The 15017-nt window shown below is 44.1% G+C and overlaps 1 protein-coding gene across 1 annotated transcript; it reads left to right on the top strand.

Moving 5' to 3' along the window:
* Positions 1-337: 337 nt before the first annotated feature.
* cdk12 (cyclin dependent kinase 12) lies at positions 338-11638 on the top strand. Its single transcript, XM_088436974.1, has 14 exons — positions 338-2229; positions 3421-4146; positions 4954-5133; positions 5244-5386; positions 5463-5633; positions 6528-6717; positions 6804-6860; positions 6965-7066; positions 7170-7247; positions 7636-7752; positions 7828-7959; positions 8044-8288; positions 8427-8813; positions 10552-11638. Exons 1-14 carry the CDS (start codon positions 1079-1081, stop codon positions 10884-10886), a joined length of 4014 nt encoding a protein of 1337 aa, XP_088293100.1. The 5' UTR covers positions 338-1078; the 3' UTR covers positions 10887-11638.
* The last annotated feature ends 3379 nt before the right edge of the window (positions 11639-15017 follow it).

Raw genomic sequence — 15017 nt, 5'->3', positions numbered from 1 at the left:
TTATAAATAATATCTTTTTATTTGGATGTTTTCTCACATTTATCTTGATTAATGGTAGCAGATGTGCTCTTGTGGGTATTACATTGCGATGCTTTTATTAAAATTTAATTTTGAAATATACATAGAAGATTTAGCTTTTTGTTCACATTAACATTTTCTGCGCTTTATGTATATGTTCAATTTCGCTTCCAAAAATGGCTCTCACATACAGTCTGTGGTTCCGGAAAAGGAGGCGGGTTCTTGAATGTGATTGGCTGTCACTGGGGTCTTGATTGACACAGTGTCGAGTTCCGGTCTAATCCGTCCTGCGCAGAAGTTGCTAGTCACAGGAGCCACAATGGCGTTTGTAGTCTCCTGCGGCTAGGGCTGTGGATGTTACTAAATCCATTAGCATCGCCCTAACTATAGGCCTGGGTGATTTCCAGAGCCATTGATAGTAAACTGGAACATCTATTGCACACGACAAAACTATGATTTTGTATCAATATTGAATTTAGAAGGGGATAAAGCTTACATTAAAGGGAACATGTAAACAGCACCTACCGGGTCAAGTTTTCAATTTGTTCCAGAGACGAGCATCTTTTAAAGTGAAGGCATTTGCTCGCTTGTGAACGCTAAGGCCGTAATTTTGTGGAATAAAATCACATTTTCCCTAACTTGGCACCGGACAAGGACAGCTTTGACAGAGGATACCCTTTTTTCTTTTTCCAAGGCTCGACCGGTTAGCTTGCCCAGCGTTAGCTAGCTGTGCTAGCTAAGTTGAAACGACGAGACGACAGCACAATGCTCCAATGTTTGGTAGGAAAACTTCGTTTACGGACTCGCTCTAAGTGAATATTGTGCTTCACCGGACAACTACAACGGGCTGTGTTTTTTTTTTTTGCGAGCTTGGATGACACAACGAGTGGAATGAATCGGCGTTAAGGAGACGGACGTTCGCGGCCTAGTGTGGAGATTTTTGTTTATTCTTGTTTGCTTAGAAACACTTGGTGATTTGGACTTGAATCTGCGGTTAATGAGGTGCTTGAACCGCCAAGGCCTAGCCGCAGGAGAGGTGGTACCGACGCCGGCTTGAGGGATGCCTGGGTCGGACCGACACCATGAGACCAAGAGGAAGCCGGAGTCAAGCATCGGCGGCTTCACCCACGCCGCCTTGCAAACAGCTGCTGGAGACATGACCAGCAAGGACGGCAAGTTGCACTTGAAATCTGTAATGGCCTCGTCCAAACGTAAACGACATAAATCATCTAAAGCTCGGGAACCACCGGAGGCACCACCGATGATTCCTGACTATATATCCCTGGGCCGCACGGCGCCTCCTTGTGTTCTGATGAAGCCCCTGGTGGAGTATGACGATATCAGCTCAGACTCCGACACCTTCTCAGACCCACCTGGCAGCAGATTGCCGGACAGGATGGTGCTGATGGAGAGACTGGAGCCCACTCCGGAGTTCATCAGTGAAGAGCCCAGCCGAGAGAGTAAGAGCCACAGACACTCCCGGAAAAAGTCCAAGGACCCCAACAAAGTTCGAGATCCCAATAAAGTAAGAGATCCTGGTAATGGGGAACGCGGTTACAAGAAGAAAAGCAGCAAGGATCGTGACAAAAACGCTTCCAGCACCAGCAAGAGGAAATCAGCGTCGTCTCTAACATCCAAGCATCAGCTCCAGCAGGAGTTTGACTTCAAAAGAGGAGATCCCATGTTCTCTCAGATGCACCCCATGGTCAGCGTACCTAGTGCAACTTCTTCGGCTTCTTCATCCCGCAGTAAGGAGAGCAGCCGCTCTGGCAAGTCACGCAAAGACAAACAGCATAGGCGAGAGGCTCGGCTCGAAGGCGCTCAGAGCGACTCTCAGAAAGTGCGCGGCCAACGTAGTCACCGCAAGTCCTCCAAGAGCAACAAGTCCAGCCCCAAGGGCAAGTCCAGTCGAGGTAGCCCTCGCAGGAAAGCCACAAGCGCCGCCCTGTCGCCCAGTGCCAGGAGGGAAGAAAGCCCACTGGGCTGCCCAACGATGGACGACGGCTACTCCAGGCGCAAGTCATCCCAGCAGTGCCCAAGTCCCTATGGAGACATGAGCCGGGGCAGCAGGCAAAGGTCGGACAGCCCCTACGGTAGCAGGCACAGGTCATCCAGCTTCGAACATGACAGCAGTCCATACACAAGGAGGCGCTCCATCAGCCCCTTTGTGCCCCGTCGCTCCCCCAGCACCAGCCCTAGTCCTGTGTCTCGGTAAGTATGTCAATAATTATTGTTTACAATACAGGTTTTATTTTGTCAATTTTTTTCTGTCGAGGAAGCCTCAGTGCTCATTCTCACTAGGGGTGCAGTAGGTGTGCTGGATCTGTGAATTTCATGTGGATGCCACAGGATGGCAACAGAGTTTGTGAAACTGAGAGAATCGTAAAACATCAACACCAAGCATAAAAAGTCTCAACTTTATTCATTTGTTAAATCAGCAAAAACTATCTTCGCATGAGCTTCGGTAGTATTAGCTAGCATATTAGCTTGACTAACTTGCTTTCAGGCAAACTGTTTGTGCCGAATAGACTACGCAGGCTTTTTTTAGCTGTCTTTTTAGCGGAAACATACATTTTCAATGTTGGCTGTGCATGATGTGGATTCAAGGGCAGCAATTTTTTGGGGGGGGTATATATCAGTCATTTAAACCAAATCACACCAACGTTTAATTTGATGGAACAAAGTAGTCCTTCAATGTTTTTGGTCTGCCTAGCAAATTAGGTGTATCGAACTGATGTGAGCTATGTTAATGATTAGCAAGTTCTTTCCCTTAGTAACAAGTCAATAATGTAACTTTTAACCAGTTGCAGACGCACTAACTGTTGTAGTTGCAAAATTCAAATTGAGACTGTTCCATTTGCAATATGGGAAGTGGTTGCCATCATATGGAATATTCTATAAACCAAAAAATGGGATTAGCATTTCAAATGCCTTTAAAATCCTTCATAACAAATTTCAGAGCAAACAATTGAATGCTAAAGTAATTGATGTGGATTTTTTTTTTAACGTAATTGATGGGATTTCAGACACATTTGATTCCTCATTAGCACATCATTCTGTTTGTTAAATTGTCGATATGTTGTATTCAGGATGAAGTGGCCATTCCAACCAGATTTAACATTTTGATTATCATTATTTATTACTTTTGTCACTTTGCCATGAAATTAATATACCTTGAATACAATACAAGTTACTGGCGTTTGCCTGCATTCATATGTCAGAACAGCTCATAACACAGTGACTGAAGTTTTCAGTGGCTTTGAACCCCTGACATTTTAAAATGGCTGTATATCTTGAAATAATTGAATAATATCTTAATTGATACATGTCAAGATGACTTGAACCACAGCCTCTGTGAAACGTCTTTGCTCATTTGATCATTTTCCCCAACTTTCGTTTTAGACGTTCCGGCCGTTCCAGGAGTCGATCCCCTGGGTTCTTCTCTCATCGCTCATCGTCCCGTTCCCGCGGTAAGCGGCACGGCCCCTCGGCCGGTATGTTGGGCTCCTCTTCTTACAGCAGTCGGCCCGCCAGCCGCTCGCCTCCTGCCACCCGCCTGCCGCTCAACTCCAGCCTGGGCGCAGAGCTTAGCCGCCGGAAGAAGGAGCGCCAAGCTGCTGAGGCGGCGGCTCGTGCCTGCAGTAGCGGCGTCGCCTCCCCTGCCAAGCAGAAATCTGCAGCCCCCACCTCCTCTGCAGTTTCTTCTTCTTCGTCACGACCAAAGGTGGAGGATCCACAACCGGAGAAAGACTCTGAAGAAAAGGAAACTCAGCCTGGGCCTTTGGTGCAGTCACCTCTGGAAGCGCCAATTTTCGAAGAACCACTTGCTACCACTTTACCTCCCGATGCCACCTCTGTCTCTCCAGCTGCTCCCCCTGAACCATCATCCACTGAGCTCCCTGTTTCAACCTCCCCAACTCCACCACCACCCCCGCCGCCACCCCAGCAGGCCGACACAAACGTTCTGCCTCCCGCACCCTCGGCTCCACCTCCCACGCCCCCGGCTCCCATCAGATCCCCTGCTCCAGTCATTGTGCGCAGTCCTGTCCGACAAACGCCACTTCATAAGACATCCACTCTTCCTCCCCTGCCTTTGCCCCCCATGTTGCTGGGAAACTCTCAGGACAGGTGAGGAGCACCCCCAACAGAATCAAGCTTAAAGGGATTCTTTTAACTAATTTCACCATTTCAAAAAGCAATACATTGATATTTTGTCTATAATCAGTTTGATAACATTTTGTTCTCACAATGAATACCTTTAAATCCTGAATTAATTAGCAGAATCTACCTGTTTTTATCTCATCTCACTGGGTGGCCATTTTGACACCTTTTGTCGGGTAACAGCCAATCACGGCTCAGCATGCATGACCAAATTTAGAAAACCTGAGCTCAGAGCCCATGTAGTGGACCAACCCCAAACAAGGACAAATGTGTTTCAAATCTAAACCAAAAGATTAATTCCAGAACGGCAAAATACTTTCTCACAACTCAAAAATCAACAGAAAGACATTTAACAATAACAACTGTCTAACAGGACTCATGCTTGAAAACTCGACTGCTCATATACAATAGGAGCAGACTAATCTAAATTAACACGAGGAGGTAGGACAACAAACTCAAATGAATAAGAATTATGTGAAAATGCAAAGCCAAATAAATAAAAGTGTACAATTTCTTGTCAGTTAGCTTCTTGCCCTTTTTTTCCTTATTTATTTTAACACACGTCTTTAATTAACATTTATAATGACAATTCTCCAATAGTCCTTAAATATTATGCTTGCTAAAAATGTTGAGTAAATATTGCCTTATGCCAAGAAACAGAAACAGTGTGTGCATTCATATTTTTTCTTATTTTTTTGTTTTATTGGTACAGTTAGAAATATGCCAGTGTCTTTCACTCCTGGACAAAATGGTTCTTTTGTTTTCCTTCCTCAGCCCAAAGAAGCCCACTTATCCTCAGCGAGGGTCCAAAAGGGAGAAGGAAACCCGGAGCCGACCGTCAATCATCGATCTTCCGCTGCCGCCGACCTTGCCTGGGGGCGACTCCTCACCCCTCCAGTTAGCGCCCCATCAGGGATTGTTGCTCCCCCAGCCCGCCCTGAAAAAGAGACCAAAGTAAGTTCCTTACATAAGTTATCATAGTTGCCCCCTGCTGTGAATGTAGTCCATATTAGACTGAGAAACCAAAACGCTCTCATGATTTTTAAAAATTTTTTTTTTCACAGGATTTGTTGCCCTCGCTACGGTGAGCGCAAACACACCAAGGGCGGCGACTGGGGTAAGCGATGTGTCGACAAGTTTGACATTATCGGCATCATCGGAGAGGGCACCTATGGTCAGGTGTACAAGGCCAAGGACAAAGACACGGGTAAGACCGTTGTCCTCATTGCCTACGCTCACAATCAAAGAACAGCGTTATAATTGTTGCACACGCTTATCGCCAGGTGAACTGGTAGCCCTGAAGAAAGTACGCTTGGACAACGAAAAGGAGGGCTTCCCCATCACGGCCATCCGGGAGATCAAGATCCTGCGGCAGCTAAAACACCCCAGCGTCGTCAATATGAAGGAGATCGTCACCGACAAGCAGGATGCACTCGACTTTAAAAAAGACAAAGGTAAGCGGCTTGAAACTGCTGCGTCACGGGCCCTCTAAAGTTTTTGGCTCGAAGAGTTAGGGGTTGCTGTCAAAGATAAGATCGGTTTGCTCAGTATTTTGGTATCCAAAGGTCACGCTCGGTGAATGTGTGTATCATCTGGAGTGAGTGAATAGGTGACTTTGAGCAGACTATATACTTAGCAAATTATGTACTGCAGTGGTTCGTAACCTTGTTGGTGGTACTGAACTCCACCAGTTTCATATGCCCATTCACCAAAGCCTTCTTTAGTGAAAAATAATTCTAGACATAGGTTTATTTTTTTCAACTGGTGCACAAATTGAACTATGTATGAACATCTTCTTGTTCAAAGAAGAAAACCCACACAGTGCATGTATGAACTCAGAACAAATTGACGGCGGCACCGTCGAACCTATTAGACTGACTCACTGAACCCATTAACCATTTATTTAACAATAATAAGCCTAACATTTTTAATGGTGTATTTACACTGCATTTTCATGAAACAATTCAGATATGAAGCATGATAGTGTAAATTGACTGCCAATGATGGCTATGTATGGCAAAAAACATTTTTAAAGAGAAAGTAAATAAAAGAGAACGTTTTTGCAGTCATATAGTCTATGTAGCTCCACTAGTCTTAAAATAATATTTAAAATAATAGTGTGTTAGTAGAAAGCCTGTGTTTTTATTCATGTTGGAGAGTGCCCATTTTGTCATTTACTGTCGAATGAAAATGACATTACAGTTGCTCCGGGCTCAGTTAACAACCAATCATGGCTCAGCTAGTAACATCACCTTCCAAAACTTAGAAGACAGGTTGAAAAAAAATGTTGTTAGAACCATCGCAGCTATTGTGCTAAGTCGACGACTGACCTCCATTTCATCAATTAGGAGCATTTTATCTGGTCTTCGAGTACATGGACCACGACCTCATGGGCCTGCTGGAGTCGGGCCTGGTCCAGTTCTCACATGAGCACATTCGCAGCTTCATGCGCCAGCTGATGGAGGGCCTGGACTACTGCCACAAGAACAATTTTTTGCACCGCGACATTAAGTGCTCTAATATACTGCTCAACAACAGGTACAGCAGCCACAAGAAACCAATTCTGCATGGAAATTATTTTTCACAAATTCCCAAAACGAAATACGGTCTTGTTTTTCTTCCAGAGGTCAGATTAAACTGGCTGATTTTGGTTTGGCACGACTTTTCAATTCAGAAGAGAGGTAATGTTTGACCTCAGTGTGACCATGGCCATTTCTCCTTTAGTAACTTCCATTCGCCACTAGATGTCACTAGTGCTCTGTTTAACACTTCCAATTTTTTTCAGTCGGCCATACACTAACAAAGTCATCACGCTGTGGTATCGACCCCCTGAACTGCTGCTAGGCGAGGAGAGGTACACTCCAGCCATCGATGTGTGGAGCTGCGGGTGAGTTAAAATTCTCCCCCCCCAAAAAAATCTTCATGGAAGCTCTTATCTTTTTGTCTGTTACTCACTTGTCAGTTACTTAACTTTGTATGTTGTGGCTCAGGTGCATTCTTGGAGAGCTTTTCACCAAGAAGCCAATCTTTCAAGCCAATCAGGAGCTCCTGCAGCTGGAGCTCATCAGGTTGGTCATAATTGGGCTTCCTTAAATGCTGGAAGAAGGCAAATAAAACCACTCATTTCCTAACCAGATGTATGGCAAAATTTGAAATATGGACGAAAAGTGTGTTCTTAACTTTTTTTTTTTCCATAATTCACTCATTAAAGAACCTCTATCCCTTGGATTTGTCCTTCACATTATTCAAAATTCTCAAAAAAAAATGCATACACGCATTTTAGTATAGGGCAGACTGTGAGACTTGGTAAATTTAAAACATAGCTGCTACATAGTCATGAATAATGCTATGACAATTCAATACTATAGTCAAGCCTTGCATATTCTCACAAAATGAGTAAAACACGGCTTAGGTCAGGAGTCAAAACGTTTGTCCTTTTTGTTTTGTTTCTTGCAGTCGCCTGTGTGGCTCCCCCTGCCCTGCAGTCTGGCCTGACGTTATCAAGTTGCCCCTCTTCAACACCATGAAGCCCAAGAAGCAGTATAGACGTCGACTGCGGGAGGAATTTGCCTTGTGTGTCCTCATTTCAAGTCACCTCGGATTCGATTTGTCCTCTATCGCTGAAAGACGCGTCCCCTTCTTTTCCAGTTTGCCGACCCCGGCCCTTGACCTACTGGACCGAATGCTGACCCTGGACCCTTCACGTCGCTGCACGTCAGAAGGGGCACTCAACAGTGACTTCCTGTGTGATGTGGACCCAAGCAGCATGCCGCCACCAGAGTCAGTTGACTTGAACTGATATCGTTAAGTTGGGTTTTTCAAGACTTAATTAACACTGGGAATTTCTCCTCCACACTTTCATAGTCTTCCTCATCATCAAGACTGCCACGAGCTCTGGAGCAAAAAGCGGCGGCGTGCACGACAAAGCGGGTTGCCGGAAGAGGTCCCCAAGGCACCCCGAAAGGAAATGCCAAGCACATTGAGCGGGGAGAACAGTCGTCCGCAAACCAGCCCGGCCGGAGCACCGCCGCCCCCGCCCCCGCCGCCACCCCCTCCTCCTCCACAGGAAAAGCCATCATCTACTGTGGTCCCGGACAACGATTTGTCAGGTTAGTATTCCCCATAGGAAATGATGTGTTCAAGGGTCACACTTTGTATTTCATTCATTATTTTTTTTCTTCCGGTTTTGGTTGAGAACTAAGTCAGACTTTGTGCTCGGGCGTTGAATGTGTTCCTCCTGTGTCCAGTGTTGGGAGCTGCTACGGAGCAGCTTAACCAGTCAGAGATGGCCCTGCTGCTAAACCTCCTCCAAGGCCAGACGGAACTCACCCTTACGCAGGTTTCTCAACTCCTTAACCTGTCCAACGCAGAGACGCTCAGCCAGTCGCTGTCGGCGCTCAGCGAGGCCTCCGACCACCTCCCAAGTGGTGCGCCGGCCGCAGAGCCGCCGGAGCTGTCGCCCACCCCCGGGGATGTGGAGCATCTTCCGGAGGAACAGGCCAATCTGCTGGCGCTCATCCTGGGCCACATGATGAAGCCGCAGGACGAAGAGCCGACCGAGGAGAGCAGCAACGGCGTCCAGTCGGGGGAGGCTCGAACGCGTGCTACGTCAGCTTCCACTACTGAGCGCAAGGGCAAGTCTGGCTTTAGTCTGTAGGAGGTGACACGGGGAGGTGTTGTCACTGGGGACTGCAATAGAACAAGTATTGTTACTAGAGTTCTACCGACGGAATTATCATACAGTAATCCCCCGTCAATTGTGGGAGACAGGGACAGAGCCCCGCTTGGAACGGTCTTGCCGCACTGCAGATGTAATGACCAGTCGAAAATGATGTGTCTGGCTTTCTTGGGTTCTTCAAAATCATCACTTTTCAGGAGATGAAAATGTTTGCTTTTTTCACCCATTAGCATTGAGAGCAAGCCATCTTCAACACTTTGGATTGGTCAGTAATTTATTGGGAAAAACACACACTCAATTATTTTCTATGCGCATGTGTGTGTACGTGCGCGTGCACACTCTGAGTCAGCTGGGATAGGCTACATATATATATATATATATATATATATATATATATATATATATATATATATATATATATATATATATATATATATATATATATATATATATATATATATATATATATATATATATATACATACACACACACACATATACACACACACTTAAAGCTACTGCCGTCACCTTCCTCTTTGACAATCGTCTTTGACATATTGTTGCAGAAAAAAAAAGTTCATTATCTGGGATAGTAACAAAGCCCCCGGTCAAACAAAAAGTATGCCCAGGATTTGCGTTTTTGTGTTTGCAAATTCTGTCTTCTTGATTGTTTGGTTGGTTGGTTTGTCTGCTGCAGCCTTTGTGTTTCGGGCAAAGCACAAAAATCCACTCAGAAGTTATCAGTAGCTTTATTTTTCAGTAAACAACACTGGATTGCGTTCATAAAAACTGCTAGGTGACTGTGAATGGTGAGCCACCGTAATGCGGGGGATTACTGTATATACTGGCAAAAAAAAAAGGATATTTAGTTTTAATTGGGCAAATGATTAATGAAATTAAGTCTCCTTTTCAACACCCTCGAATTTCAATCTTTTTGTCCCCAAATGTATATATATATAAAAAAAAAAAAAGTGTCTTCATGTTGCCGGGGGTTGACGGTTGCTGCACATGGATATAGTCGACTGGTGTACACAATAAAAACACCACCAAGTCGAGTGTCATTCATTTGTAGAGTTTTAAAAGTTCGCTTTTTTCACCATCCCTGTCTTTTCTCACCTTTTCCTGCTTTTTCCTTGTCTCTCCACACTCATTGGTTCTGTATCACTATTTCCCCCCTCCCTACCTTTTAGCATCAAGAAGCTTGTCATGTTCACCTTTTTACACGCTCATAAGTTATCAAGTTGAAATAAACGTGTTCAATCTTTAGACTTTACCTGCATGTGGTTCTTTTAAGTTTGTTTTACCCACACACCATTTTACTCATATTTTTTTTTCTCCAACACTGGTTTAACAATAATGGAATGTGGTAGGCCATTGAATGAAAAGGTCGATACTGTTTTATTTGTTCTTGAGGTCACCCTGTCCATGCCAATCCCTTTGTTTCTCACTCATGCCCCACTTCTGTTTTCAATTTTGTTTAGTGACAACTCAGAGGAAACATACAAAATGGAGCTCACTTTTACATTAACATAATTTTAGGAAACATTTTCAAGCTAACAAGTTGTAATGCATGCTTTGGTGCATTTGAATGACTCCCTCTTGTGGTCAAGGTAGGAACTACAGCATGTACCCTTGCATCCTTTAAAAAAAAAAAAAAATAGACTGGTGACTAAAGTGTGTGATTTCCTCTCTAGATGTGCCCAAAAGGAAACCGTTCACCACCTGCCCCCCGTCCTCATCTGGTGAGCAGCATCCACCGTCCCCTCCGGAGTTGTCCCCCACCACCACCAGCGTCCCACCCCTGAGCCAGGACATCAGCACATCAGAAATGGCGGCCGCGCTCCTCCGGCTCATCTCAGATGTAGGGGCCACCTCGGATGGAGAGGAGCCATCACCTGGCACGGAGGGCTTGCCCAAGACTCCGCCGCTCGCAACCAAGGCCCCGGCCCCTCTAGAAGAAGATTCTTCTAACACAGCACCTTTCTCCCAGGACCAGGACCTTCGGTTTTCCCATGGAACTAGCCACTGAGGCCCCACTTGAGCTCACCTAGTCCTCAAGGGCAGCACCCACGCTTCCACACCCGAGCGAGTTCACCCAGGAAGTCGGTAGTAAATCATCTGGAAAAAAAATGAACTTGTAGGATCATACTATATGATGATGGAAGTGTTTTGGTTCTACTGGTTTCCCTGATTTATTTTTAAAAAGTGATTATATGCAGGTTTTGCATTTGTCTGCCACTGGAAGTGAGGCAAAGTTCTTCGGCAAACGCTTGGCTTAGCTCCCTCATCTTGCTAGATGGTGTTAACTGCAAGGCTGGATGCTTCTTCTTTTTTTCTTTCTTTTCTCAAATGCTGCTCTGTACTTGACACCAACTAAAAAAAACAACAGTAAACATTGTGTTGTGACAAGCCTTATTAATATAGCCCATAGTGCTCATCCTCTGCTCTTTAAAACATAAAATCAGTCGCTCAGCAACATGCATTTCTGCTTGGTGAAGTATGAAGTTTAGTGGCACAAAACAGACTTTCAGCGCTTTTCTTGGAGGGCATCCAAAAGCCGCTCTTTGCCTCACTGTGTGAGTGAGCGTGCAAAGAGTGTTTTTCTTCCTTTTTTTTCTGTTGGGTGCAATTATTTTCTAAATAAAGAAAATATGTTTGAAGAAAATCCTTCTAATAATGGTCCACGGTTCTCTTCAAATGTCAAGTCATGTGTCTAAGAGGAAAGCAAATATTTTGTAATATATGTTTTGTTTGCTGAGTTTATTAAAAGAAGTCATGCGATCTGTTGGTCTATTGTATTGGTTCAGGAACTGGGGTATAGAATCACCAGTATATTTTGATGAATGGTTATGTACTGGGGGCGCGAGAGTGTGAACCAATCAGCGTCCATCAGGAAGTAACGCCAGGTACGAACTAGACGGCTGGTATTTCACAGGTATTTAGCACACTAATCTTTAAAATAGTGTGTTTCTACATTTGAAAGAGCTGGAATATGCTTTTTCGGACATGTAAGGTATTTAATTTTGACTGTGGGTTCTCATACATTTTGATTTTGTTCAACAAGTAAAAATAAAAAGATGGTCTCTACTTAGCTTAGCTGTTCTAAAAGCTACGACCAGCCTACTTGTTAAGTCTTGACCTGATTGGCTTGAATCAATGAGATTGTCCAATCGCCTTTACGGTTCGTTCTGCGGCTCTTTTCTTCGACGTTACATGAAACGGTCAATCTGAATTGACATTAATAATGAACTTAAAACGTTTCAGAATTCATAAAAAAAACATTGGTTACTCATCTTAATGCAGGAAATAGCATTGTTTCTGAATTCCAACCCAGGTTTGATTTCTTTATGAAGCTCCTGATGGGCAGACAAGCATCATAAACGGCTGATTGGCAAGCGTGCCAGCTGTGTGCACTCTGGCTGCGTGTTTGTGGATTGGCCTTACACACACACACACGCCGGCCAGAACCTCACTTGGCAGGCTAACAGAGACGCTTAGCCCTCCTGGCCCAAAGCATGCAGCTGAGGCCTTTGGGTGAAAGATACATTCATTGAGTGGCTCACCTGCCCTCCAGCACCAGCTCACTGTGTGTGTGCATGTGCGTGTGTGTCACCAGACAATGTGTGTGCAGCTGTGCACGCGTGCATGACTATTGTGTATGTTTCTGTCTGATGCCTTCACCCGCCGGGAGTGGGGATAATAGTGAATGTGCCCGTAGGGAGGAGTGGGCACTGCCAGTGCCAAGTCACAGAGACCGGGCAAATAAATCAGCAGGGCGAGGAGAAGGAGGTGCGCGCCATCAATCAGAAGGGCACCTTATGGGGGGGGTGCCCATAAACGTGCCACGCTTGCCAAGCTGAAGCATGTTGTCGCCATTCCGCAGACAGGCGACATGGTAATGGAACGCGGCCTCCATTTTGAGTGATTGTCTATGGGCTTGACAAACAATAGCGGCGGTCTGTCAGGTGTCTGGCTTTCAATGCGATCAACTCCCTCGTTGGCCCAAATATGTTCACCACCTAAGATGATTGGCGCGATTTGTTAAAAGCTGACGCTGAACAAAGGCTAATGGCTAAAGCTATGGATGGCGTTTAGCGGCAATCTCTGTGGTCGTTCTTCATGTTGCCACGTTGAACAATGCGAGGTCGGACAGCGTGTGCATTTCATTTGGCGGCAAACTTGCACTCAGGATGATGGAACGGCAAAGGTGATTTAAAACATTGAAAAAAACAACAAAAAACGATGGCAAGATGGCTGACCGGTGCGTCAACTGCAACATTTACATTTGCTTCTCAATCATTTATTTGCAAAGCAAAGAGAAAACATTTCATGCCCACCCACTCACTGTAGTGAGTGTAAATGTTTATATCTAATTTTATATGTATGTCTAAAATTGTGTTGTTTTTAACATTCGAGAAAAAAGCAATTTAAATAACTCACAAACGTTCGCATTACTTTTTACAGCTTTTATACACGTTACATCTTATTCTGTATCTGTAAAAATAGCTTTAAAGTGCATCAGTGCCTGAAAAAAATATAAATTCTTATTCAAGCTAGAATTTAGTTTGATCAACTGAACTGTTTGATGCTGAAAAATAACAACAAATGTAAATTGATCTGGGACATTAACACCAATTTCTTAAACATTTGAACCTGAAGAAAATAGTATAGGACATTGTACTGATTTTATCCCTAAATCACATGAGTTAATACTTTGATTTGTTGACTGCAAGTGAAAAAGAATACAATTCACACATGCTGTCTTGTACGTATTTTGATAGAGTGCCACTTCACCACTTGGTGCCTTAGATGTGTAATCAAACCACTATTTGAGAAGCACTGAATAAAAGGGCATTTATTTAACAATTTCAAATAAATAACGTTTTAATTACATTATTTAGATTACATTATTTTGATTGTTTGGATTCAATTTTGAATTGTGCCATTACTTACTTTAAACAGCTATCTATTCATCTAGCTATTTAGCGCGGTAGCTAGCTATCCCTTCTGTCTTTTCTTTTGTCTTCCAGTTCAATCTCTTTGTCATTCCATAACTAGCTAGCTATCTGGCTAATATGTAGCTAGCTGTTCCATTTATTTTTCCATTTGTCTTTCCTTTCTTCCAGCTCGCTGTCATTCAATTTATGTGTCCTTCTGTCTCTTCCTTATCTGTCAGTCAGCCTGTCCGTCTGGCCAGCCGTCTGTCTCTATTTCTAGCGGTTGTCCATTTGTTTATCTGTCCATTCATCCACCCTTCTCTGTGTCATTCCATCATCCTTCCATCTTCTGTCTACCTGTCTCTGTCCATCTGTCTCTCCCTCTCAGTCCATCCTGTCTGCTTGTCATTCCAACCATCTACTGTGTCTGTCTATGTATTGATAATTATGTTCAAAGTTAGACATTTTATAGACGTGATCTATCCCTCTAAAACATGTCTGCCATGATTCCCAGCAGTGAAATATTTTTTACTGCGAGTCACACAGTGTGTTTTATAGACGCCCTAACTGCGTCTCACTTCGCTCTGCACTTTATAGTTTTGCTTGAGAGAAGCGTCTGCCACGACACACACACACACACACACACACACACACACACACACGCGCACACACACACACACACATGCGCTCATTATTATTTTGCTGTCGCTTCGCGGCAGCGAGGGCACACTGGGAGTTTTTAGGAGGTGCAGATGTGCGTTGATGTCACAGGCGGCGGGTCAGGAGACGACGTGCATAATCCAGAATAACGGTTTCCTGGTTTTTGGAATAAATCTAAACCTGACTGAGATGTGGCAGATTTACCATCCAGACAGTTGAATACAGAGAAGTGTTGATATTATTTATTTATTTTGTTTCTTGAGCCATAAGAATTTCTGATACTATGATCATAGAGTTGACACATCATGTCATTATTATTATGCGTTAAGAATCTTGATACTCATGTTATTGAAGTCACTTGTCAAGTCTTATTGCTTTATCAGAATATTACCAGTTTCAACAAGAGGTATCGGAATACATTGTGAGTTACTGACAATAAGTATTTCCATGTGGTTATCAGCTGTCCAGAAATTGCCATATCACGATATTATCGGTATCGTGGCTAAACTCACGATATAAACTCACCAAATAAACATGTAGCGCATTTGCATAATGTACATGCT

This window comes from Hippichthys cyanospilos, chromosome 16 (assembly GCF_059441005.1).
Source record: "Hippichthys cyanospilos isolate Australia breed blue-spotted pipefish chromosome 16, RoL_Hcya_1.0, whole genome shotgun sequence".
In the NCBI taxonomy this organism is placed as follows: Eukaryota; Metazoa; Chordata; class Actinopteri; order Syngnathiformes; family Syngnathidae; genus Hippichthys; species Hippichthys cyanospilos.
Note: the sequence above shows the minus strand (reverse complement) of the source record. Positions and strands in the feature narration are given on the sequence as shown.

Coding starts and splice junctions, on each gene's coding strand:
- cdk12 (XM_088436974.1), top strand. CDS start 1,079: ATGCCTGGGTCGGACCGACACCATGAGACCAAGAGGAAGCCGGAGTCA. Junction 2,230..3,420: donor AGCCCTAGTCCTGTGTCTCG/GTAAGTATGTCA, acceptor CTTTCGTTTTAG/ACGTTCCGGCCGTTCCAGGA. Junction 5,634..6,527: donor CGACTTTAAAAAAGACAAAG/GTAAGCGGCTTG, acceptor TTCATCAATTAG/GAGCATTTTATCTGGTCTTC.